General features: G+C 43.7%; 1 protein-coding gene across 1 annotated transcript in view; it reads right to left on the bottom strand.

The window, feature by feature from the left end:
- The window catches only part of esr1 (estrogen receptor 1), a 294445-nt gene that overhangs the window by 161802 nt on the left and 108770 nt on the right, over positions 1-23873 (bottom strand). Inside the window, exon 3 of the mRNA XM_043696506.2 lies at positions 15118-15234. Within this exon, the coding sequence (XP_043552441.1) occupies positions 15118-15234 (117 nt within the window). The remainder of the gene's footprint in view (positions 1-15117; positions 15235-23873) is intronic.

Here is a 23873-nt window from a genome sequence, read left to right as displayed (position 1 = left end):
TTTCTCATACATTTTAACTCTGCATATCTATAATACTGTATTAAATTCTTTAATAATTATGAAATTGTATTCCTGCTGTTCTGTAGTACCCAACTGTTTTCACGTCTTTTAAAATCTATTTCTCCCTAACACTGCATCTCTGCACTGCTATCTGGGCTTTTTCCAATATTTCAGGGTTTTCCTACCTTCATTGGCATCTTAAATGGTGGCAACCTGATTTTTCCAGTGGTTTCGCACTTTCTGCAGCCGCGATGGGGTTTTCCTGCTTCTTTTTGGATAAAATGGGCACGGTTCTGCCTTTTCAGGTCTAAGTTATCAACGATTCTCTTCTGCACAAAGGTTCTGAATGCAGCCTTTATAAAACTTTACACTGAAATTGCTCTAAGTTACTGAGTCCTGGCCCTTTTAATGTTTTCATTTCTTTTACAGACTGCAGCTTTTTAACTTTTTTTAAATTATGGGCTAAAATGGGAAAGGATTATTTTTGAAACAAAGGACTGGGAAGGAATTACTGCACATTAGAAAACAAGTTACCAGAACTCATTGTGTGTTGTGTTTACATTGTTGCTTTGGTCAAGTAGTGGGGGGGCGAAGTTGAGATAACACAGCATTGCACTGCAACATATGTGATGAGAGTGGGCATGCCAGCAGTAGGTAGCTGATTGGTTTCTACAAATGTGATCAGTCGTGGATGCTGGAAGTTATCAGCCTGATGACGGCTTTCAGATAGTCTCCTAACTGGATGAATAGCTTGGGGGTTTACAGTCGGGACTGAGAAGCCTCTAGACTGCTGGAAGACCAGATTCTGTCTCTACTGCTCCGCAGTAAAGGTTGCTGTGGGCTGTTGCCTTTAATCAATAACTAAGAGACTTTGCAGTCAGTGTACCAATCACCCTGTGCCTTCTGCAAAAAAGTGGAAGATCCCAGTGAAAGGGATTGAATGACAAAAGGTCTTGGGAAACAAAAGGAATACCTCATCAAATTGCGTGAACTGGTGCAACTGAATTGTGCTTCAGCCCTCCACCCAAAACCCCCAACGTTCTTCCTGTTTGGTTGTGTCAGACTCTATGAGTGCGTGTGTAGGGGGTTAAAACGGATTAGGGTTTTAACTAGTAGAGTTATAATCTGATAGTTCTTTTGTCTGCCTGTGGCTGAAACTTGTTCACAATAAACAGCAGCAGAAAGTGAGGACTGCAGATGCTGGAAATCAGAGTCGAGAGTGTGGTGCTGGAAAAGCACAGCTGGTCAGGCAGTATTCGAGGAGCAGGAGAATTGACATTTTGGGAATAAGCTGTGCTTTTCCAGCACCACACTCTCGACACACAATAAACAGTAGTACGTGTTACGCATACCTACCTTGGCTATATTGTCTGATTCCATCAGACAGGCAAATCAGGGACTTTGCTTATTTGGATTAAATCTTTACATTTTGTAACAACCCCAGCATTAGAGGAGCTCAAGTCTCAGCACACTTTCCCAAGTGGGAAGCAACATTTTCCTGATTTTCCTTCTGTAAGACTCTTTCACTGGATTTCTTTAAATTTGCTGTTGTCTCTTCCTGTCATTACAGCTGCTGACTAAGTAGGTCAGTGGTAACTGGCTTGCTTGATGTTTTTTATTTCTGGGTATTCTGGATTTCTGATTCTCATGATCATAGTCTTAGAGGAGAGAGTCATACAGCATAGAAACAAGCCCTTCAGCCCACCATGTCTCTGCTGACTAAGCTAAAAATCACACAGCACCAGGTTATAGTTCAACAGCTTTATTTGGAAGTACTAGCTTTCAGAGCATTGCTCCTTCATCAGGTAACTAGTAGGGCAGGATCACACAGAATTGATAGCTCCCGCTTTCCTGTGTGATTTTTAACTTTGTCCACCCCGGCAATACTGGCACCTCCAGATCATGGCTACCATCGACACCACCATCTCCAAGAAAATCACGCATATCGACACAGATATCAAGTTTCTGCAGAGATGCAGGAAAGCAGGAGATATCAATTCTGTGTCTTATGATCCTGCCCCACTGATGAAGGAGCAGCGGTCTGAAAGCTAGTACTATGTTAATTAACAAATACCAAAACTAGAGTCAAGAATGGAGTGGTGCTAGAAAAGCACAGCAGGTCAGGCTGCATCTGAGGAAGAAAACTGACGTTTTGGACAAAAGCCCTTCATTTTAAGTGCTCACCCAGATGACCATAGAGTCATGGAGTCATACAGATGTACAGCATGGAAACAGACCCTTCGGTCCAACCTGTCCATGCCAACCAGATATCCCAACCTAATCTAGTCCCACCTGCCAGCACCTGACCTATATCCCTCCAAACCCTTCCTATTCATCTACCCATCCAAATGCCTTTTAAATAGTGCAATTGTACCAACCTCCACCGCTTCCTCTGGCAGCTCATTCCATACACGGACCACCCTCTGCATGAAAATGTTGTCCCTTAGGTCTCTTTTATATCTTTCCCCTCTCACCCTAAACCTATGCCCTCGAGTTCTGGACTCCCCGACCCCAGGGAAAAGACTTTGTCCAATTATCCTATCCATGCCCCTCATGATTTTGTAAACCTCTATAAGGTCACCCCTCAGCCTCCGACACTCCAGGGAAAACAGCCCCAGCCTGTTCAGCCTCTCTCTAAAACTCAAATCCTCCAACCCTGGCAACATCCTTGTAAATCTTTTCTGAAATCTTTCAAGTTTCACAACATCTTTCTGATAGGAAGGAGATCAGAATTACACACAATATTCTAAAAGTGGCTTAACCAATGTCCTGTATGGCCACAACATGACCTCCCAAATCCTGTACTGAATGCACTGACCAATAAAAGAAAACATACCAAATGCCTTCTTCACTATCCTATCTACCTGCGGCTCTACTTTCAAGGAGCTATGAACCTGCACTCCAAGGTCTCTTTGTTCAGCAACACTCCCTCTGACCTTACCATTAAATGTATAAGTCCTGCTAAGATTTGCTTTTCTAAAAGGCAGCACCTGGCATTTATCTAAATTAAATTCCATCTGCCACTCCACAGCCCATTGGCTCACCTGATCAAGATCCTGTCGTAATCTGAGGAGACCTTCTTCGCTGACCACGACACCTCCAATTTTGGTGTCATCTGCAAACTTACTAACTATACCTCTTATGCTGACCTCCAAATCATTTATATAAATGACAAGAAGTCGAGGACCAAGCACCGATCCTTGTGGCACTCCACTGGTCACAGGCCTCCAGTCTGAAAAACTACCACCACCCTCTGTCTTCTACCTTTGAGCCAGTTCTGTATCCAAATGGCTAGTTCTCCCTGTATTCCATGAGATCTGACCTTGCTAATCAGTCTCCCATGGGGAATCTTGTCCAATGCCTTACTGAGATCCATATAGATCACATCTACTGCTCTGCCCTCATCAATCCTCTCTGTTACTTCTTCAAAAAACTCAGTGAAGTTCATTAGACATGATTTGCCATGCACAAAGCCATGTTGACTATCCTTAATCAGTCCTTGCCTTTCCAAATACATGAAAATCCTGTCCCTCAGGATTCCCTCCAACAACTTGCCCATTACTGACATCAGGCTTACCATTCTATAATTCCCTGGTGTTTCCTTACCACCTTTCTTAAATAGTGGTACCACATTAGCTAACCTCCAGTCTTCCAGCACCTCATCTGTGACTTTCGATAATACAAATATCTCAGCAAGGGGGCCAGCAATCACTTACCTAGCTTCCCACAGAGTTCTCGGGTACACCTGGGAATTTATTCACCTTTACCAGTTTCAAGACATCCAGCAGTTCCTCCTCTGTAATATGGACATTTTTCAAGATGTCATCACCTATTTCCCCACATTCTATATCTTCCATATCCTTTTCCACAGTAAATACTGATGCAAAATACTTGTTTCGTATCTCCCCCATCTCCTGCAGCTCCACACATAAGCTGCTTTGCTGATCTTTGAGGGGCCCTTTTCTCTCCCCAGTTACCCTTTTGAGCTTAATGTATTTATAAAAACCCTTTGGATTTTCCATAACTCTATTTGCCAAAGCAATCTCGTGTCCCCTTTTTGCCCTCCTGATTTCCCGCTTAAGTATACTCCTACTGCCTTTATACTCTTCTAAGGAGTCTCTCGATCTATCCTGTCTATACCTGACATATGCTTCCTTCTCTTTCTTAACCAAAACAACAATTTCTCTAGTCATCCAGCATTCCCTATACCTACCAGCCTTCCCTTTCACCCTAACAGGAATATACTTTCTCTGGACTCCCGTTATCTCATTTCTGAAGGCTTCCCATTTTCCAGCCGTCCCTTTACCTGCGAACATCTGCCCCCAAACAGCTTTTGAAAGTTCTTGCCTAATACTGTCAAACGTCTTCTACAAACACTCTACAAACAAAAAGCCATTGCCCTAAACACAGCTTCTGTTAACTGGTGAAACCATGACTGACACATTTCTATCATATATACACGAAGATGATGCAGTTTAATTAGACGGTTATTACCTTTATATGGCGTTTCAGATATCAATCTCAGATTTAAATTTAACAATTAAAAAGTGTTTGTTACAAAAACATCCATTCCATTTTTCCTCCATATGGTAGCTCCTGTACTTCAGCAACTTAAACTTCACATTCAATTGTCAGATAGTTCACTACCTCAGTAATTTTAAGTTTTCCTGGCTCCTGGTGAGTTGAATATTTCTGTTGACAGGTTTAAAGCTGTTTTGTCTCCTTTACAGACTCCATCTTATACCTCTCACCTATCTCACAATTTAGTCTCCTTTTACCTGAACACCTAACTCTATGTCTTTTCCCCATACCTTGTCATAACATGGGTTGTTTTCAGCACAAACAACTCATTCTCACCTACAGATGGGTCCCATGACCTGCTTTTCTTTCTCCATTTTACCATTATCCATCCCTCTGTCTGCCTAACATTCTTTCTCTTCCTTTGGGCTCAGTCTCCACCTATCCACGCTATCCTTCTAAACCCCAAACCCACCCTCAAGTCCCTGTCTTCAACATATATGCCAACATTTTCCGAGTTACTGTCAGTTCTGAAGAAGTGTCACTGGACCCGAAACATTAACTTTGCTCTCTCTCCGCAGATGCTGCCAGACCTGCTGAGTTTCTCCAGCAATTTCTGTTTTTGGTCGCCTTCCCATAGTCCTTTCACAGCCTCTCCCTCCCGCTACCCCTTGTGCATGCCCCCACCCCACTTGTAGCCTGAATGTCTGGGCACTCCTTTTTCAGCCTCCTCCCTATCCCCCCTCAATTTGTCTTCCAATTGGTCACTGCTCCTCCAACCACAGGTTGCTTCTCTCCCCACCTTTGCTGCTGATAGGTCCTTAGGCACAGTTGGATGGAGCAACTCCTCCCCAATTTGGTCCTTTCCCCCCAAGGGGTCAGTCCTCCCATCAGCCCCCATGACTCCATTTTTTCCTGTTGCTTTGGGGATGACAAGGCAAAGGACCCTGTGCATTTTGAGTCCTGATTCAAAGAAATATCCACTGCGATGGCACATCAGTCACGTGATGGATCTTGTTCAGAATATCTTGTGGCGCTTCATCAGGCTTCTCCAGCAACACGCTCCAAGTAACTGACCTCCACCCCATTTTGGGGTAGAGGGGGCAAGAGAAACAGACGCACGGGAATAACACCTGCAAACACCCTTCCAGGTCGCACACCATCCCGACTTGGAACTGTCGTGCTGTCCCTTCATGGCTGCCCTGGTGAAAAATCGGGAACTCCCTCACTAATAGAACCGTGTACCTGCGCCATGTAAACTGCAGCAGTTCAGAATCGTTCACCTCATCCGGGCCTGTTCAGGAGTGGACAATAAATGTTGGCCTCATCAGCAAATTCCATACCCCCGTGAATGAACTTTTGTGACGAGGATCAGAATTAGGATTGGTGGGGAGGGGGTGTGCTCATGAAACAATTTCAGTATTGAAGTGAAAAATCAAAGGAAGTCGTTCCAATATTTCTCACTTTGAAGAGTGCAGAGGGCTGGGGAACATCTGCTCCACATACTTCACGTGACAGTCTTGGTCAGAATATTTTGTGGCAAAACGGGAACTTAATGTCATTCTTTAGGTTCAAGGAAAACAATTGAAGACAAAGCAAGGACCCAATCTTTGTGGAACAATGAGAGCAGCCAGAGCTGTACAGTGTTAGACTAAGAAGATTGCTAAGGGTGTGGTGGGGAATGAGATTGCTGGGACGGGGAGCTAAAGATTTCACCTGCCAAAAAAACAAAATCACTGCGAAGGGTGAGTTTCTTTCAATTCATGCCTCGGTTACTGACCTACAGTTTTGAATCCAGAACTGCCTGTCACCTTTTGATCATCTTAGTTGAATGGGTTCTGATGAATTTGGGGTGAAGCTACTTAAAGCAGGGGGTCACAGAGAACAAGATATTTCGTCTGGGCTGGGGACAGAAGGAGAGCTGGCCGGGAAAGGAATTGGAATTCCTGAACATGAAAGCTTCCTGTTCTGGCTAAACATGCAACGACTTTGACAGCAACTACTGTAGAGTTAATGATCCAAAATATGTCTCTAATTCATGGTGGTCTTCAAAGAGGAATTCAGAATGCTTTGTTCTTTGTTATAATTGAAAAGGTTTAATGACAAATGGCAGATCCTGAGGTAAATGGAGCCATGTCTTTGAGAAATACAATTAGGTTAATCATATGTGCAGCTTGTTATAACAAGGCTTGGCTGTATCAGCGATGTGAGAGGTTAAATTTTAACTACAGAACACAACACAACTTTTAAGCATTAGTCCTTATCTACCCAACCCTGTAGCAAGAGGAGGAGGAAACATGAAAAACGAAAATTAGCTGAACGCTCCACACTCCAGGTTGCAACAGGTGTGCCCATACTGCTTCAGTGAACTTCTATTATGCCACATTCTTTTCCTGTGAATGTTCCAATCAGTATCCGGCCTTTATGTTGTGCACATTCGAATGTGCATTTCAAACACTTTATTCAGCATTGTCTTTGTTCTGAAAATGTGGTTGAGACTTTGTTATTTATGCAAGGATTTCATGGTAATGTTTCCATGCCAGTCCCATACAATACAGGGTTTGTTGAATTTAACTATACAACATACTTCATGACATTTGCCCTTACAGTGCTTATAGCTCAATGGGTAGCCCCCACTAGCTCTTAATCTGAAGGCTGTGGGTTCAAATTGTGCTCCACAGTCTGGATCAGAAACATCAACACTGCTACTGCAATGCAGTGTCTCATGAGTGTTGTATAGTTACACTCTCCAGATTCTGATGTTGGTTGAGGGAGGAATATTAGTCAAGATGAAATTCCCTGCCTATCATGGATTATTTATATCTACTAAGAGTCACAGAGATATACAGCACGGAAATAGACTCTTCGGTTCAACTCATCCATGCCAACTAGATGTGCTAAATTATTTTAGTTCCATTTGCCAGCACTTGGCCCATATCCCTCTAAACCCTTCCTATCCATATACCCATCCAGATGCCTTTTAAATGCTCTAATTGTACCAGTCTCCACCACTTCCTCTGGCAGCTCATTCTATAAACACACCATCCTCTGTTGCCCCTTAGGTCCCTTTTAAATCTTTCCCTCTCACCCTAAACCTATGCTCTCTGGTTCTGGACTGCTCTACTCTGGGAAAAGGACTTTGGCAATCCACCTTACTAAAGAGGCAGGTAGGGTATAAGTTTAATATTTGTCCAAAAGGCATTAGCGTCAACACTCCCCTCAGTATTCTACCACAGTATAAAGCATATATGTCACATATTAAGTGGCACTTAAACTACTGATCGAGGGTCGAGAGCCTGATAAAGTAACAAATATTGTTGACTGTCTTAAGATTTTACACACTGAAAATGTGTCTCTTTCCTAACACTCTAGTCACACTTTCTGTTTGAATTGGCTTGACATTTGGTGTGAATTGTTCCAGCATAAATGTTCGAACAGACAATCTCTTGCCATCTCATTTCCATTTCATCATTCACTGTAACTTCATTGTTTTAGCCTCTCAATTCTTTCCCTTTTCACTCATTTCTTACTTTCCCCCTTAACCCGTCTCTGACTCGCAACACAGATTTAACTGTGAGCTGTTTTTGAACTTGCCTTTCCCAGCTCAATGAATGAGTGCCAAAACTGCGGCTGGATTGAGAACCTGAACTCCTGCCCCTGAGACGGATGTTACAGGCGTTGTGAAGGAGGAGGTGTGCAAAATATTGGATGGGATAAACATAGTGACGGAGGAGATGTTAAGGTGTATTGGATCAACTGGATCACTTGGGAACAATGGATCACTTGGGAGCATTCAATTTCCTAAGTTGGGTATTCTACCATCTGAGTGTACTCAGTCTCCTGTAGCTAATAGATCTGTGTGTATTGTCTGGGGTTATTAGAAGACCCAGGATATTAATCACAAAAAAAGAATATATCAGGAAGAAGAATTAGTTCATACAGGAGTACTGGCCATGGGGGCTATTGGATCACCTGGGTCTATTAGATCACTTGATTATATTAGATTACTCATTTCCATCAGATTATCTGAGCGAGTGTTATAACCCCTTTAAGGTCCATGGGGAATCACTAATTAATCTTCCTCTGGAGCTTATTGAGCATAAGTTCTGTTGGTAACAGACAACGGCTTGTCCAGCTAGGACTCATCACCTGAGCCCTTTGTAACGCAGACCTAGAATGTCTGTCCCAGGCTGGGTCTAGCCTATTTATGCCATGAGTAGTGGCTCTATTTAAATGGTGTTCTGTTCCAGAGTTCTCAGTGCAGTATGTTATCTGAAGTTATTAGATTACTTCAGGGTACTGGATTGATTGTGTCTATTAGGTTGTCCATATGTAGTCATTAGTCCTGATTGGATAAGATTCGAGTGATCACCTGATAATATTTTATCAAATTAAGTCATTGGATCACCTCAGTGTATTAGATCCAGAGTGTGGTGCTGGAAAAGCATAGCAGGTTAGGCAGCATCTGAGGAGCAGGAAAATCAACGTTTTGGGCAAAAGCCCTTCACCAGGATGAAGGGCTGTGCTTTTCCAGTATCACACTCTTGACTCTAATCTCCAGCATCTGCGGTCCTCACTTTTGCTTCAGTGTATTGGATCTCCAATGATCACTATACCATCTGTGTGTAAAGGCCTGCTAGTGTCAAGGCCTGCGTGTGTTAAGGCCTATGTGTAAAGGCCTGAGTGTGTAAAGGCCGGTGTGTAAAGGCCTGGGAGGCTCTGTGGAAAGGTTAGAAGAGACTGGTTTGAGGAATGATGGATTTAGGTTACATGGTTAGATTGGAGCAATTGCATTGTTTCTGTCTGCATGGGTCATCTACGAACATAGCGTTATCTGGAGGAATTAGAGCACGAGGGGTATTGATTGGCCAATTGTATTAGATCACTGTTAGATGTTGGATCACTTGGGGCTATCATATTACCTTTAGACAAGTCAACTGAATGCATTGGGTCACCAATAGTAATAGTTCAACTGAGGATATTGGATCAACTTAGACTGGTTAGAGCAGCAAAGAAGGTAATTTGCCCTATTGAGTCAGTTCTGGATCTTAGCAAAAGCCATTCAGTTAGTTCTATTCCTTAGTCCTGTCCTTGTAGCCCTGCAAAGTTATTTTAATTTTGAATGCTTATCTAATTTCATTTTGAAACTCACAATTATGTCTTACTCTGCCACCCTTTCAGGGTATAAATTCTAGATCATAATTGGCTGCATAAGACATTTTTCATCATGATGGGTGTGTTCTTTGAATCTTAATTCATTGGGATGAATCTCTTTTGACTCATGATTTTAAACATCACTTCCAAAGACTATTCTCAAACCTCTCTTCTTTTATGGTGAAGAATGCAACTGCTCCACTCTATCCATGTAACCTAAGTCTATCAATCCTGAAACCAGTCTCTTCAAACTTTTCCACACAGCATCTCAGGCCTTTACATACACAGGCCTTTACATACACAGGACTTTACACAAACAGGCCTTTACACACAGGGCTTTACACACTCAAGCCTTTACAAACCCAGGCCTTTACATACACAGGCCTTTACACTCAGGCCTTTACACAAACAGGCCTTTACACACAAGCCTTTACACACTCAAGCCTTTACATACAGTCCTTTACACACTCAGGCATTTACACACACAGGCCTTTACGCTCAGGCCTTTACACACTCAGGCCTTTACACACACAGGCCTTTACACTCAGGCCTTTACACACTCAGGCCTTTACACACTCAGGCCTTTACAAAGGTCTTGTGGCACAATGGGTAGCATCTTTGCCTCTGATCCAGACTTTCTGGGTTTGAGGCGCATTCCATGATTTGATAGTCATAGAATGTGCTTCAAAATGTGGTCAAACCAACATGTGAATCCCACAATTTCAGTTTATGTAATCTGTCTTCATAATTTAATATTATTATGAAGGATGGGTTAGTAAATTTGCGGATGACACTAAGGTCGGTAAAGCTGTAGATAGTGCAAAAGGATGTTGCAGGTTACAGAGGGACATAGATAAGCTGCGGAGCTGGGCTGACAGGTGGCAATTGGAGTTTAATGCAGAAAAGTGTGAGGTGATTCACTTTGGAAGGAGCAACAGGAATAAAGAGTGCTGGACTAATGGTACGCTTCTTGGTAGTGTAGATGAGCAGAGAGATCTCAGTGTCCGTACACATACATCCCTACAAGTTGCCACCCAGGTTGATGGGGTTATTAAAAAGGCATACGGTACATTAGCTTTTATTGGTAGAGGGATTGGGTTTCACAGCCACAAGTTTGTGCAGCAGCTGTACAAAACTCTGATGTGGCCGCACTTTGCATATTACGTACAGTTCTGGTCACTGCATTATAAGAAGGATGTGGAAGCTTTGGAAAGGATTCAGAGGAGATTTACTAGGATGTTGCCTGGTATGGAGGGAAGATCTTATGAGAAAAGGCTGAGGGACTTGAGGCTGTTTTCGTTAGAGAGAAGAAGATTGAGAGGTGACTTAAGATAATCAGGGGGTTAGGTAGGGTCGACAGTGAGTGCCTTTTTCCTCGGATGGTGATGGCTTGCACAAGGGGACATAGCTTTAAATGGAGGGGTGATAGATATAGGACAGATGTCAGAGATAGTTTCTTTACTCAGAGAGTAGTAGAGGCGTGGAGTGAACTGCCTGCAACAGTAGTAGACTTGCCAACTTTAAGGGCATTTAAATGGTCATTGGATAGACATATGGATGAAAATGGAATAGTGTAGGTTAGATGGGCTTCAGATTGGGTTGGTCCAACATCGAAGGCCAAAGGGCCTGTACTGCGCTGTACTGTTCTATGTTCTTTAATATGATCTTATTTACCAGATACCACTTCAGTAAGTCTATGCTGCCTTTCCTTTAAGACAAATAGGTTCATCCTAAGGTGAAGTGCTGAGAATTGCACAGAGTATTTGACATATCGGCCAACCAGGAATTTGCATAACTGAAGTATAACTCCTACTCCCTTGTATTCCACACCTCTGGATACAAAGTCCAATGTTGCCTCAGATTTCTCCTGTACAAGCTCCTGTAGGTGAGCTGTGTACTTGAGCCCACAAGTCCCTTATGAACTTCCCTGTTTCTCGACTTGTTTCATTTAGAAAACATCTCATTTTGTTCTTGTCAGCAGCAAAGTGCTGACCTCATATTTGCATCAATCGAAATCCTTCCATCCATTCCTATGATCTGTCAATACCTCTCTGCAATTCTGTGCTTCTATCCACAATGCTTACAAAGCACCCATGCATGTGCTACCAATAAACTTTCTGACACACTATCTAAGTCATTAATAAATAGTGCAACACTCACAGTGGTGTTTGCAGGATGCTGCTAGTTGCATTCTGCCAATTAAAATGTCTGCCCATTTCCCTGACTTTGTCTCTCCTGCCCTCTCAGCCAATCCTAACCAGACTGGTGAATTCATTTCAATTTCATAAGCTTCAACTTCTGGGTAACAGTCTCAGATGATAAGCTTTATAGAATGGTTTCCAGAAGCCCAGAGAAATAACATTAATGGATGTGCCCCATTTCATTATTGTTGTCACCTTTTCGAAACATTCCATAATTTTGTCAGACATGCTGTGCACTTCCAGCACCACTAATCCAGAATCTGGTTTCCAGCATCTGCAGTCATTGTTTTTACCTCGTTGATTTTAACCCAACTGCAAATCCTCTTGCAAGGATGCCTGCCTTGAAGAAGTTTTCCTCCTCTCTCTACAAGAATCTCCCCTCTCCCACTGCAACTCCCAGGTCATTTCCTCTGCCCTGAAGCTCTTCAACCATGTCCTGAAACAAACTCGCTACCGCAGCCACATTTGCTTCCCTCACCACCAGACGCCTGGAGGAAGAACGCCTCATCTTCCGCCTCGGAACACTTCAACCCCAGGGCATAAATGTGGACTTCAACAGTTTCCTCATTTCCCCTTCCCCCACCTCACCCTAGTTCCAAACTTCTGGCTCAGCACTGTCCCCATGACTTGTCCTACCTGCCTATCTTCTTTTCCACCTATCCACTCCACCCTCCCCCCCGCCCCTCTCCTATCACCTTCATCCCCTCCCCCACTCACCCATTGTACTCTATGCTACTTTCTCCCCACCCCCACCCTCCTCTAGCTTATCTCTCCACTCTTCAGGCTCTCTGCCTTTATTCCTGATGAAGGGCTTCTGTCCGAAACGTCGATTTTGCTGCTCCTCGGATGCTGCCTGAACTGCTGTGCTCTTCCAGCACCACTAATCCAGAATCTGGTTTCCAGCATCTGCAGTCATTGTTTTTACCTACCATCAATTATCCATTACTGGTTCACTCTCATCTGCAAATTGTCAAGGTGGTTAATTTCCCTCCTCAATTGGGCTATGAGACTGTCTCAGCACGTTACGTCACCTAGCATTATGCCCTCTTGGAAAATCAACACCCTGGATCAATAAAGTGCATAGAAACAATTTGTGTGTCAGATCTCCTAAATTGAATAGATCACTTTGATAGTACTGGATTACATGGAGGAATTTGATGCCTTTGTATTAGATCATGTCGGCAGAATTAGATCAGTTATGAGTGACAGATCACCTGAAGTTTTCAGTCACATGAGAGTATTGGATGATCAGAGTTCAATATATTGAATAGTCTAGGCATTGTGGATAGCCTGCATGAATTAGAACTGGTTACAATGGCTAATCTCATGATTCCGAATTACAAAGATGCACTGATCTTAGAATATTCAAATATTTGGAGACAGTATCTCTCCTAAATATATAACACCAGGTCGAAGTATTACATATAACAGGGGTGTTTGTTCACCTGTGGGGTGAACCTAGGTTTACCTAGGTGCATTGGCTTGCAGAATTGGATTAGATCACCTTGGAATATTGGATTACTGGGGTTGTTAAATCACCTTGATGTGTAAGCACTGATTGCATTGTATCACCGGGCACCTGTCGATATTGGATCAATTCTATGACATCACTTGAGCCTATTAGATCACGGGAGCATTGGATGATGCATATACCATATTGCCAGGAAGTATGGATCACATGAAAGCATTAGATAACCACATCAGCAGGATTATATCACCATGATGGATTACATCATTTAGACATGTTTGTATTGGATTACATGGGGATTTGGGATTATACTGAGGCACTGGACCACCTGGGCTAATTGAATGCTTTGGATTATCTGCATTAATTGATCCCTGGAAACTATTGGATTACCTGCATACATCAGATGACCCGGGGATATGAGATGGGTTGGTGTACCCAATCACCTAGGCTATGTGCTGAACTGGGATATTACTTATTTCATTCAACTCGATCATGAGAAATATTAAATCACTGGGAATATTTGATGGCCCAGGAGTAATAGATCCCCCAAATCTAATAAATTACCTGAGCAATATTAGGCAACCAAGTGGATTACATTGCCTGGAGATCACCAAAAGCCTAAGTGCTATTGATTATCTGGACCTGTTGGATCACCGAAGAGTATCAGATCATCTAGAACTCATCGATCATCCAGGGTATTGGATCGCTTGGAATTTAGAACACTCAGGATGGTAGCTTTGGATCACCTAGAGAGACTGGATCGCCCAATAATATTGAATTAACAGGTGGCACAGTGGTTAACACTGCTGCCTCACAGTGCTAGGGACCCAGGTTTTATTCTACCCTCAGGTGATAGTCTGTGTGGAGTTTGCATGTTCCCCCTGTGTTTATGTGGGTTTCCTCTGGGTACTTTGATTTCATCCCATAGTTCAAAGATGCACAGGTAGGTGGATTGGCCATGCTAATTTGCCCATAGTGTTCAGGGATGTGCAGGCTCGATGGATTAGCCATGGGAAGTGCAGGGTTATGGAGATGGGTCTGGGTTGGATGCTTTTTGGAGGGTCAGTGTGGGCTGAATGGCTTGCTGTCATGCTGTACTGATTCTATCATTTTGGCTGGCTCAGTGGTTAGCACTGCTGCCTCACAGTGCCAGGGACCCAGGTTCGATTCCAGCCTCAGGCGACTGTCTGTGTGGAGTTTGCACATTCTCCCCGTGTCTGCGTGGGATTCCTCCGGGTGCTCTGGTTTTCTCCCACAATCCAAAGATGTACAGGTTAGGTGGATTGGCCATGCTAAATTGCCACATAGTGTCCAGGGATGTGAGGCTAAGTGGATTGGCCATGGGAAATGAAGGACTATAGGGATAAGGTAGGGTGGGTCTGGGTGGGATGCTCTTTGAAGGATTGGTATGGATCCGATGGGCCAAGTGGCCTGCTTCCACACTGTCGGGGTGTTAGATCAATTGGGTATCAGGTGATCTGGTGATACCTGATAAGCTGGGTGGGTTATCTCAGTTCGGAGTATTAGATCACTTGACATTAGTAGCAATTCCCAAATTGATCAATGATATGAGCCATGTGCTGGCAGATAGGTCGAGACTAATTGGTTAGCATGGATGAGTGGGACCGAAGGGTCTATTTCCATGCTGTTAGACTCTACGACTCTAACAGGAGCAAGAAGAGTTGTCTGCATTGCATCTTCTGTCGAAACGGTCAATAAAAAGTATATTTCTGCAAACACAGAAAGCATGAGAACCAGAAGTCAAATATTACATACCACCTTTCATCATGCCCACTTCATAGCATTTACGCAGTCTGCAGGCTTGGCAGCTCTTCCTGCGGTTTTTATCGATGGTACATTGGTTTGTGGCAGGGCACATGTAGTCATTGTGTCCTGGAAAGAAAAGAGAGATCCCAGATAAATTTCAACCACAGCATACAATCTTCCTATCTCAACAACAAGGTGCATTTATTATCGTGCCTTTAATGCAGCAAACATCTGAAGCCACTTTACAGGAGCATTTTCAAACAAATTGGATGCCGTAAAGGGACTCCAAGGTGGGTGACTAAACACTTGGTCAAAAACCAAAGTTTTAACAGGCATCTTGAAAGGAGGAGAGGCTTAATGGTTTAAGGATGGAATTTCAAAGGTTAGGCTTAGATTTTTGAAGTGGACAGGCAGGAGGCTGGAAGAACACAGCAAGCCAGGCAGCACCAGAGTGGCATGGTGGCTCAGTGGTTAGCACTGATACCTTACAGTGCCAGAGATCCCAGGTTCGATTCCAGCCTGGGGTGACTGTGTGGAGTTTGCACATTCTCCCCATGTCGGCATGTATTTGGTCCGGGTGCTCTGGTTTCCTCCCACAGTCACAAAGATGTGTGGGCCAGTTGAATTGGCAGTGATAAATTGCCCCATAGTGTTCAGGGATGTGTAGGTTAAGTGCATTAGTCAGGGGTGAAAAGTAGGGGAATGGGCGGGTTACTCTTCAGAGGGTTGGTGTGGACTTGTTGGACTGAAGGGCCTGTTTCGACACTGGAGGGATTCTATGTATCAGGAGATGGAGAAGTTAACATTTCAGGTATCACCCTTCTCCACCTTTTGATGCTGCCTGGCTTGCTTTGTCCTCCCAGCCTCCTGCCTGTCTATGTTGGATTCCAGCACCGGCAATATTTTTATTTCTAACTTACATTTTTGAAGACATTGATGGAGCAATCGTGCAGCACAAGAGGCCAGGATTGGATGGGGGTGGAGGTGGGGGTGGGGGCAAGGATGGTTGTAGGATTTGGGGAGTGTATGTAAATAGGAATAGACTTAGTGATGGAGGGATTTGGAAACAATGGTTAGAACTCTAAACTCTTTTTACTTTAATTGCTAGACCATGAATGAATGTATATCAAACACAGAGGTGATGGATGAACTTGCTGCGATTTAAGATGCTACACCACTGTGACTGTGGCTAAACCACATTACTCCACAAGTCACCCCATGACAATGTATGTTTGGATTAGATTGGCAAAATGGCCAATTGTTGTCCCGATGAACTGCCATCCAGCTTTCACCAGGTTCCTGTAATGAACTTAAAAATAATCAGTTTATTATAAAACAAAACTCATTTCTTAAAAACAAGTGACTTAACATACAAACCACAGGCTAGAATGAGAATTGTGTGCCCTTTTAATCCCAAGCAGACATACTCACACAACACAAAAGACAACAAAGATTTTGCAGAGACAATATTTTTCAAAGGGCAAAGAAATGTCCCTATTTGTCAATGGCCTGAGAAACTAAGAATTAAATCGATGAATTTTCTTAATCCATTAGATTTCTCGAAGAAATGATTACCGACATCCATAGACCAATGGGAGATTTTCCAAACCAGCATTAGTTCGGAAGGTAATCAAGTTTGTTCCAACTCTTTGGAAACTGGTCAAAGTTCAGTTTCTCAGGTTTTACAAGTTCGTCAGTTTATTGAGTTGTGGAAACTTCTTTTTCTCAGGTTCTCTAGTACTTTAACCACAAGGGAGAGAAAGACTTGCCTTACAGCCTTGGGGGTTTACTTTCTAATGACTCACTATGAAGCAGAAACCAAGTGCAGAAAACACTGCTAGGCAACAATCACCACATGGTCACATAGTCTCTTCCAAGGCCAGGTTTTCCAGCAATTAAGGGCAATTAACCCCATCTCTTAACTCCCTAAAAGCTTTGCTTGGCTAGTTTCCAAAATCTCTTGATTTTCTGCAATCAGCAAGTGGATCACTGCCCACATTAATCTGTTAATTAATCTTAATTATTTGTTTATAGTCCTGATTTGGAAGGATTTGCACGGATGCAGTATCCCTTTTCGTCAATGTACAAATTTCAGCTTTACACCAGTGTGCTGACCTCTGCATTCGGCTTATTGGTCAAGGAACTCCTTGCTTACAGATGCTGGAACACCACATGACATTCCTGAACAGAAAGCAGAGTGTAGTGCTCCCATGATTCCATAACATGAGCCATTTGCAGGTCAAAGCTCCATGTCAGTTGCACAAACTCATGAAAACCCAACCCGGTCCCAGAAAAATAAGTCAACCTAGCCCTGACCAAGCAAAATGGAGATGCTCAAGTTTCCTTTTGGGGTCCAAGGGACTGAGGTCAATACAGGCATCTCCAGAGGCTACACCAATGGCCTGGCTGCAAATTGCTAGGGGCATCAGGTCAAAGAAGCCATAGCAAGCAAGCACTTCTGAGAATGTGACGAAATTAGTCAATACTTATCTGTAAGGAGTTGGGAGCTAATTGTTATGCCACTGTAGATCCAGGGTGTCACATACAATACTCCACTGCAGTCAGACACTAAATAGCCTCAGTGCACAGCAGATGGTGAGGGCTGTGTGATGGATATATGCAGAAAAGCTCTGCCATTTGTATCTGAACATGTGATTAATTTTCACAGCTGGGAGCACAATTTGTTATAGTGTTAAAATATCGCAAATTGACAGCTTTTGCTGATATTCGCAGTTGGAGCCCAGAGTGAGATAGAGGAAGGGACAGAGGGGCTGTGGTAACATCCAGTTATTTTTACAATTGGCAAGGCAGTGCCAGCTGCTGATCTGGCTTCAGAAGGCATTTTATTTACACAGTTACAGCTTCCTGAAGGAGATTCCATTCTTTCTACACAGCTCTGAGATGTGCCAGAGGTGCCCCAGGTCCTACTGGGAGGGTGCAAATATCTGCAATACCCCTGTCCCTCTGTGCCCCTTCCATCTGCTGCTGGTGAGGATGGCCTTTTTCAGAAAATAGGCAGGACCCAACCTTCTACGGACTGTCCATTACCCCCAGCGAGAAAATAGGCAATTCTCCAATGAGAAACCTTACTTTGTTCACTACAGGCTGGATTTAGAGTCATAGAGATTTACAGCACGGATACAGACCCTTCAGTTCAACTCGTCCATGCCAACCAGATGTCCATAAGAGCATAAGACTGTAAGATATAGGAGCAAAAATTAAGCCAATCAGCCCATCGGGTCTGCTCCGCCATTCAATCATGGCTGATAGGTCTTTTCAACTCCATTCTCTTGCTTTCTCCCCATAACCTTTGATTCCCTTGTCAAGAAACTATCTATCTCTGTTTTCAATATACTCAATGACCTGGCCTCCACAGCTTCTGTGGCAATTAACTCCACAGAATCACTGCTCTAAATTAATGTCCTAAATTACTCTAGTCCCATTTGCCAGCATTTGTTCCATATCCCTGTATTCCCTTCCTATTCATATACCTCTCCAGATGCCTTTTAAATGCTGTAATTGTATCAGCCTCCACCACTTCCTCTGGTAGCTCATTCCATACACGCACCACCGTCTGTGTGAAAACTTGCTCCTTAGGTCCCTTTTAAATTTTTCCCCTCTAACCCTAAAACTATGCCCTCAACTTTTGGACTCCCCTACCCTGGGGAAAAAAACCTTAGCTATTCACTCTATCCATGCCCCTCATGATTTTATAAGCTTCTATAAGGTCTTCTAACTCTGGCAGAATGCTTGTAAATCTTTTCTGAATCCTTTCAAGTTTCACAACTTCCTTCCTATAGCAAGGAGACCAGAACTAAAGTGGCCTAACCAATGTCCTATGCAGCCGCAACATGACCTCCTGTACTCAATGCACTGGCCAATAAAGGAAAGCATACCAAACACCTTCCTCACTATCTTGTCCATCTGTAACTCCACTTTCATGGAATTATGAACCTGCACTCCAAGGTCTCTTGCGTATTTAGAGTAGGCTTGTCAAACGTATAGCAGAGACAGAGAGAGAGAGAGAGACAGAGACAGAGATTGGACAAGGAAGTGAGAGAGTGTGTGAGGATGTCAGAGAATGTGTGTGCGAGTGAGGAATTGCGAGAGTGGGCGAGGGGAAGTGATAGAGTGGATAAGTGCCTGTAAGAAAGAGAATGTGCATGCATAAGAGACTATGTGGGTATGAGGGAATGTGAGGATATGTGGGTGAGAGAGAGAGAGAGAGAGACACACTCTGTGTGGGAGGAAGTGAGAAACATTGAGTAAGTATGTGATGGAGAGTGTGTGTATGTTTATGCACGTATGTAGCTCATCCAGAAACGGTTTCTGTGTCCTTATCACCTTATAACATAATAATTATGAATAGTTTAACTAGGGCCCACCCTGCCTCCAGTGAAAGCATTGGACACCTCAAACAAAACCTGGTTGGAAATGCAACAGATGGGAGGGTGAGTTTTGAGAAGATTTGTAGCTCAGCTTGAGGTTCTGGATGTAGGATTGCTCACTGATCTGGAAGGTTCTTCTTTAGACGTTTCATCACCATACTAGGTAACATCATCAGTGAGCCTCCAGATGAAGCACTAGTGGTATGGCCTGCTTTCTATTTATGCGTTTGGGTTTCCTTGAGTTGGCGACGTCATTTCCTGTGGTGACATCATTTCCTGTTCGTTTTCTCGGGGGGAGGGGTGGTAAATGGGATCCAAGTCAATGTGTTTGTTGATAATGGGAGGGCCTTAGCTATTTGTCCCATTAATGTCCAGTTCAATTCAGATAAACGTAAAAGAGACAGAGATTAGGCCCTTATGTAATGTGCTGCTTATATCTTAAAGTACTTTGCTGAGATCCAGTAACAACATTATATAAAGATGATTGAGGTATTGGGTAAGATATTATAAATATTACTGTACAAAGATGAAATTAGAACTGAGAGGTTATAAATGGGGAAAGACTGAACCAGTTCGGGGTTTTTTCTCTTGCAAAGAAAATGTTGAGAGGTGACCTCTCAGATATCTTTGCAATTATGAAGAGTTTGATGGTGTGGATACAAAGAAAATCTTTCCACTTGTGAGGTCTCCAAAATCTGATAAATATAAGATAGTTACTGATCAATACGATAAGGGATACAGGCGAAACCTCTACTTAGAGCGGTGCAAATCTGGAATTTATTACCAAATAAGAGGAGCAGTTGAGGCAAAGAGGATAGATGCATTTAAGGGGAAACTAGACAAGTATGGGGGAGAAAGGAATAAGTGGTTCCACTGATAGGCTGAGATAAAACAGGGGGAAGAGAGCAAGAGCCAGGTGACCTGAATGGCCAGTTTCTGTACCGCTCAGTACAATCTTACTGCTCGGATGTTGTTCGTTATCATGAACAGCTAAAGGAATTCTTCTCTCTCAGGGACAGGATGCTTTCTTGAGACATATCTTTGACAGGAAGTGGCATGCGATTCTATTGACGCAGTTTTTAATTTGCAGTTAGCAGATAAAACACATGAAGCACGGAGGCGTGGCTGGAAGTGCAGGCTATTTCTTGCAGTCTCTCACCTTTTTACCAACTTCTTCTCCAATTTTACTGCACTCAGGACAGCTGTGAAAGGAAAGAGCTGGGGAAACCGCACTAGACATGAGCTGCAGCTTTTGAATAAAATGCACAACATTTAAGGCCTATGGAGATTGATAATAAAGATAGTGGGGGTGGGGGGTGCTTGTTCTTCTGGTGAAGGCAAACAATCTAAGTTGACAATAAAAATCAAAAGCAGTGACAGGGTCCTGACAGATAAAGACATCTCTCTTGTTTCTGCAGTAGACAGCTGTAAAGTACCGTGATAAAAATGTTCAAAGCATCTCCTCTGAATTGTGTGCAATATCTGCTTTTAATAAAACATCATTGAATCAGTGAGCAATGTAGCCACTCAGTTTTAGACACTCACTCGGCTCCCTCCCTTCAATTACTCGCTTCCCCTTAAAAAGGAATCTGGTTTTAGAGCAGTTAATGAAACCAAAACAATTGCTTAATAAGCTCTGATAAAGGTTTGTGAACTTATCCAAACGACTCAATGCTACTCCGATGGTTTGCAAGGTCACTTGGGTGAATCCCCATTGAAGGCTGTAAAGCATATTTGTCTGACACAGAAATAAAGAACAGAGCACTCTTGTATAACCGTGTGAGGGTGTGGTGTTTAGGAATACAGACTAAAGTAATAAAACAGCTTCATAACCTCACACTGACAGTTCCATCACTTAATAGTCCGAGTAGCACTAATCAATTAGTCGTTTCGGAATTCATGCAATCACAGACAGTTTGCTCGATGACTCAAGTGTGGGTAATTGTAGCCTATAATCTGATGGGAGTCAAATCTGTGTTTTATACCCAAGTTGAGAGTGTGTTGCTGGGAAAGCACTACAGGTCAGGCAGCATCCCAGGAGAAGGAAAATCGACATTTCGGGCCAGAACCCATCATCAGGAATGAGGAAGGGCTCCGGCCCGAAATGTCGATTTTCCTGCTCCTCGGATGCTGCCTGACCTGCTGTGCTTTTCCAGCAACACGCTCTCGACTCTGATCTCCAGCATCTGCAGACCTCACTTTCTCCTTGTGTTTTATACACATCTACTATTACAGTTCATGGGCATCAATGTGGAGAGACTATTAAGTATGGAGAGCAGTACCAGCTGAAATAACTGCACAGAAGCCGGTATCTGGTCACCAAGTCACTCTTTATTTTCAGTCCTTGACACTGACCCAGTTCCCTCAGAGCCAGCTCTCAGAGTGAGTAGAACCTCTGACACTCCTGTTCTTGTGTGTCAGCCTGGGCTCCCTGATTGGACCAGGTTAACAGCCCCAATCAGGGAACTCATATTCTATGAAGTCCACTTGGCTGACTTCATTACAATCACTACATCCCTCCTCTTCTGAGTCCAGAGACATAGGCTCATTCTTTATCTTGTCATGTCTCTTGGGGCATTTCAGTATCTGGTCAGGTTCCTCTGGCTCTGCACTGGTCGCCATCATTGTGTAACACACAGTAGCTTGCTGTTGCGCCCAAAGCGTCTTGGAAGAAATTCATTCCCTTCTTCCGCCAGCAAAGGCATCGATGTGGTGACATCCACTGTCTGCAGCTCAGATTCAGATGTCTCTTCAACTCTTGGTGGAAAGGGAGAACCCAAGGGCTCCAAGAGCCTTTCTGACTGTACTGAGGAGCTTGGCACATCTTGTTCCCGCCCTGTTTGCGAGTTTGCAGCTTTCATATGGCCCACGTGATTGTTCCCGAACTTTATACATCACTGGCCCTGACCTCACACCAACTATGGAGAAAGTGTGCACTGCGGATGCTGGAGATGAGAGTCAAAAGGTGTAGTGCTGGAAAAGCACAGCAGGTCAGGCAGCAACCCAGGAGCAGGACAGTCCAAGTTTCGGGCATACTCTCCTGCTCCTCGGATGGTGCCTGACCTGCACTTTTCCGTCGCCCCACTTTTTGACTCACATTGACTGTGCCTCTTACCCATGCAGGGCCACTTCTACACCAAACTTTGTCCTCTGAAGTAAGCTGTCTCCCTCGCTTAATGCAGTCTTGTGTCCAAAACTGGTGTCCCTGATGCCATTTCACTTCCCACCCCCAGTCCGAGAAGATCAGATTTAATCTGGTGGGGGGGCTTCTTCCCATTAGCAACTCTGCTGGAGCTATCCCTGTAGTTGCATGAGGGGTGGTCCCATACTCAAATGGAAACCGAGACCATTTGGTACCTACTGAAGCTGTAGGCTGTTTCTTTCAGCCCGCCTTCAAAATTTGCTCTTTCTGCCAGGCCATTGGATGATGGATGGTATGGCACTGTCCTTATATGCTGAATCCCATTCGAATTTAGGAAATACTCAAATTCCCTGCTGCTAAACGATGGCCCGTCATCTGTGACCAACACTTCTAGGAGTCCATGTATTGTGAAAGATGCGCACAATTTTTCTATCATTGTCCCTATGTTTGATGAATGAACTCTATGTTTTGCCCAGCCACTTTGAGTGGGCGTCCACAATGACTAAAAACAGTGAGCCCAGGAAAGGATCTGCGTAGTCGATGGGTAACCAAGTCCAGGTTTTACCCAGCCAATCCCAGAAATGTGGGGGAGCTGCTGGTGGTCAATTTTGTCCTTGTTGGGACTCTGGGCACCAATGTGGCTATGACCACCAGACATAACTTCTTGCCAACATCTTTATTTTGGACACCCCTGGCTGACCCCAGTGGAGTTCAGCCAGTCTCTGGTGGTGACCTTTGCTCGGGACAATCACCCTGCCCCTCATGATAATATGCCGGTCTCGACAGTGTTCTGGTCTCTCAGGGTCCAGCAAGGTTTCAATTCTGGTTTTGATGGCCTTCTTGATTACCTCATCATCACCAGCTGTTCCAGTTTTGCCAGGACTGAATCTTTCTGCATCCAAAATCCGATATTGTCAGTTGTGACTGGAAGTGTGCCCAGAAAATTTAAAATCATTACGGGCTCTTCCAGTGGAGGTACCCCCGATAGTGTAGCTGCCAACGAGAGGCAGCTCAATGCATCTTTCATTTGTTACTTGGCTTCCCGGACGGTGTTCTACCTTGTAATTAAATGCACTTAGTATTAGAGCCCATTGCTGAATTCAGCCTGAAGCTATGAAACACACTGCCTTGTCTTCTTTAAGTAGACGGAGCAAGTGTTTGCGGTCCATTATTATTACAAATTTACATCCATATTGGTATTGGTGGAACCTCCTGGCTCCAAACACGACCGCCAA

Source organism: Chiloscyllium plagiosum, unplaced genomic scaffold (genome assembly GCF_037043375.1).
Source record: "Chiloscyllium plagiosum isolate Xiang-an unplaced genomic scaffold, Cpla_swu_hap1 HiC_scaffold_10, whole genome shotgun sequence".
Lineage (NCBI taxonomy): Eukaryota > Metazoa > Chordata > Chondrichthyes > Orectolobiformes > Hemiscylliidae > Chiloscyllium > Chiloscyllium plagiosum.
This window is presented reverse-complemented; position numbering and strand designations above follow the sequence as displayed.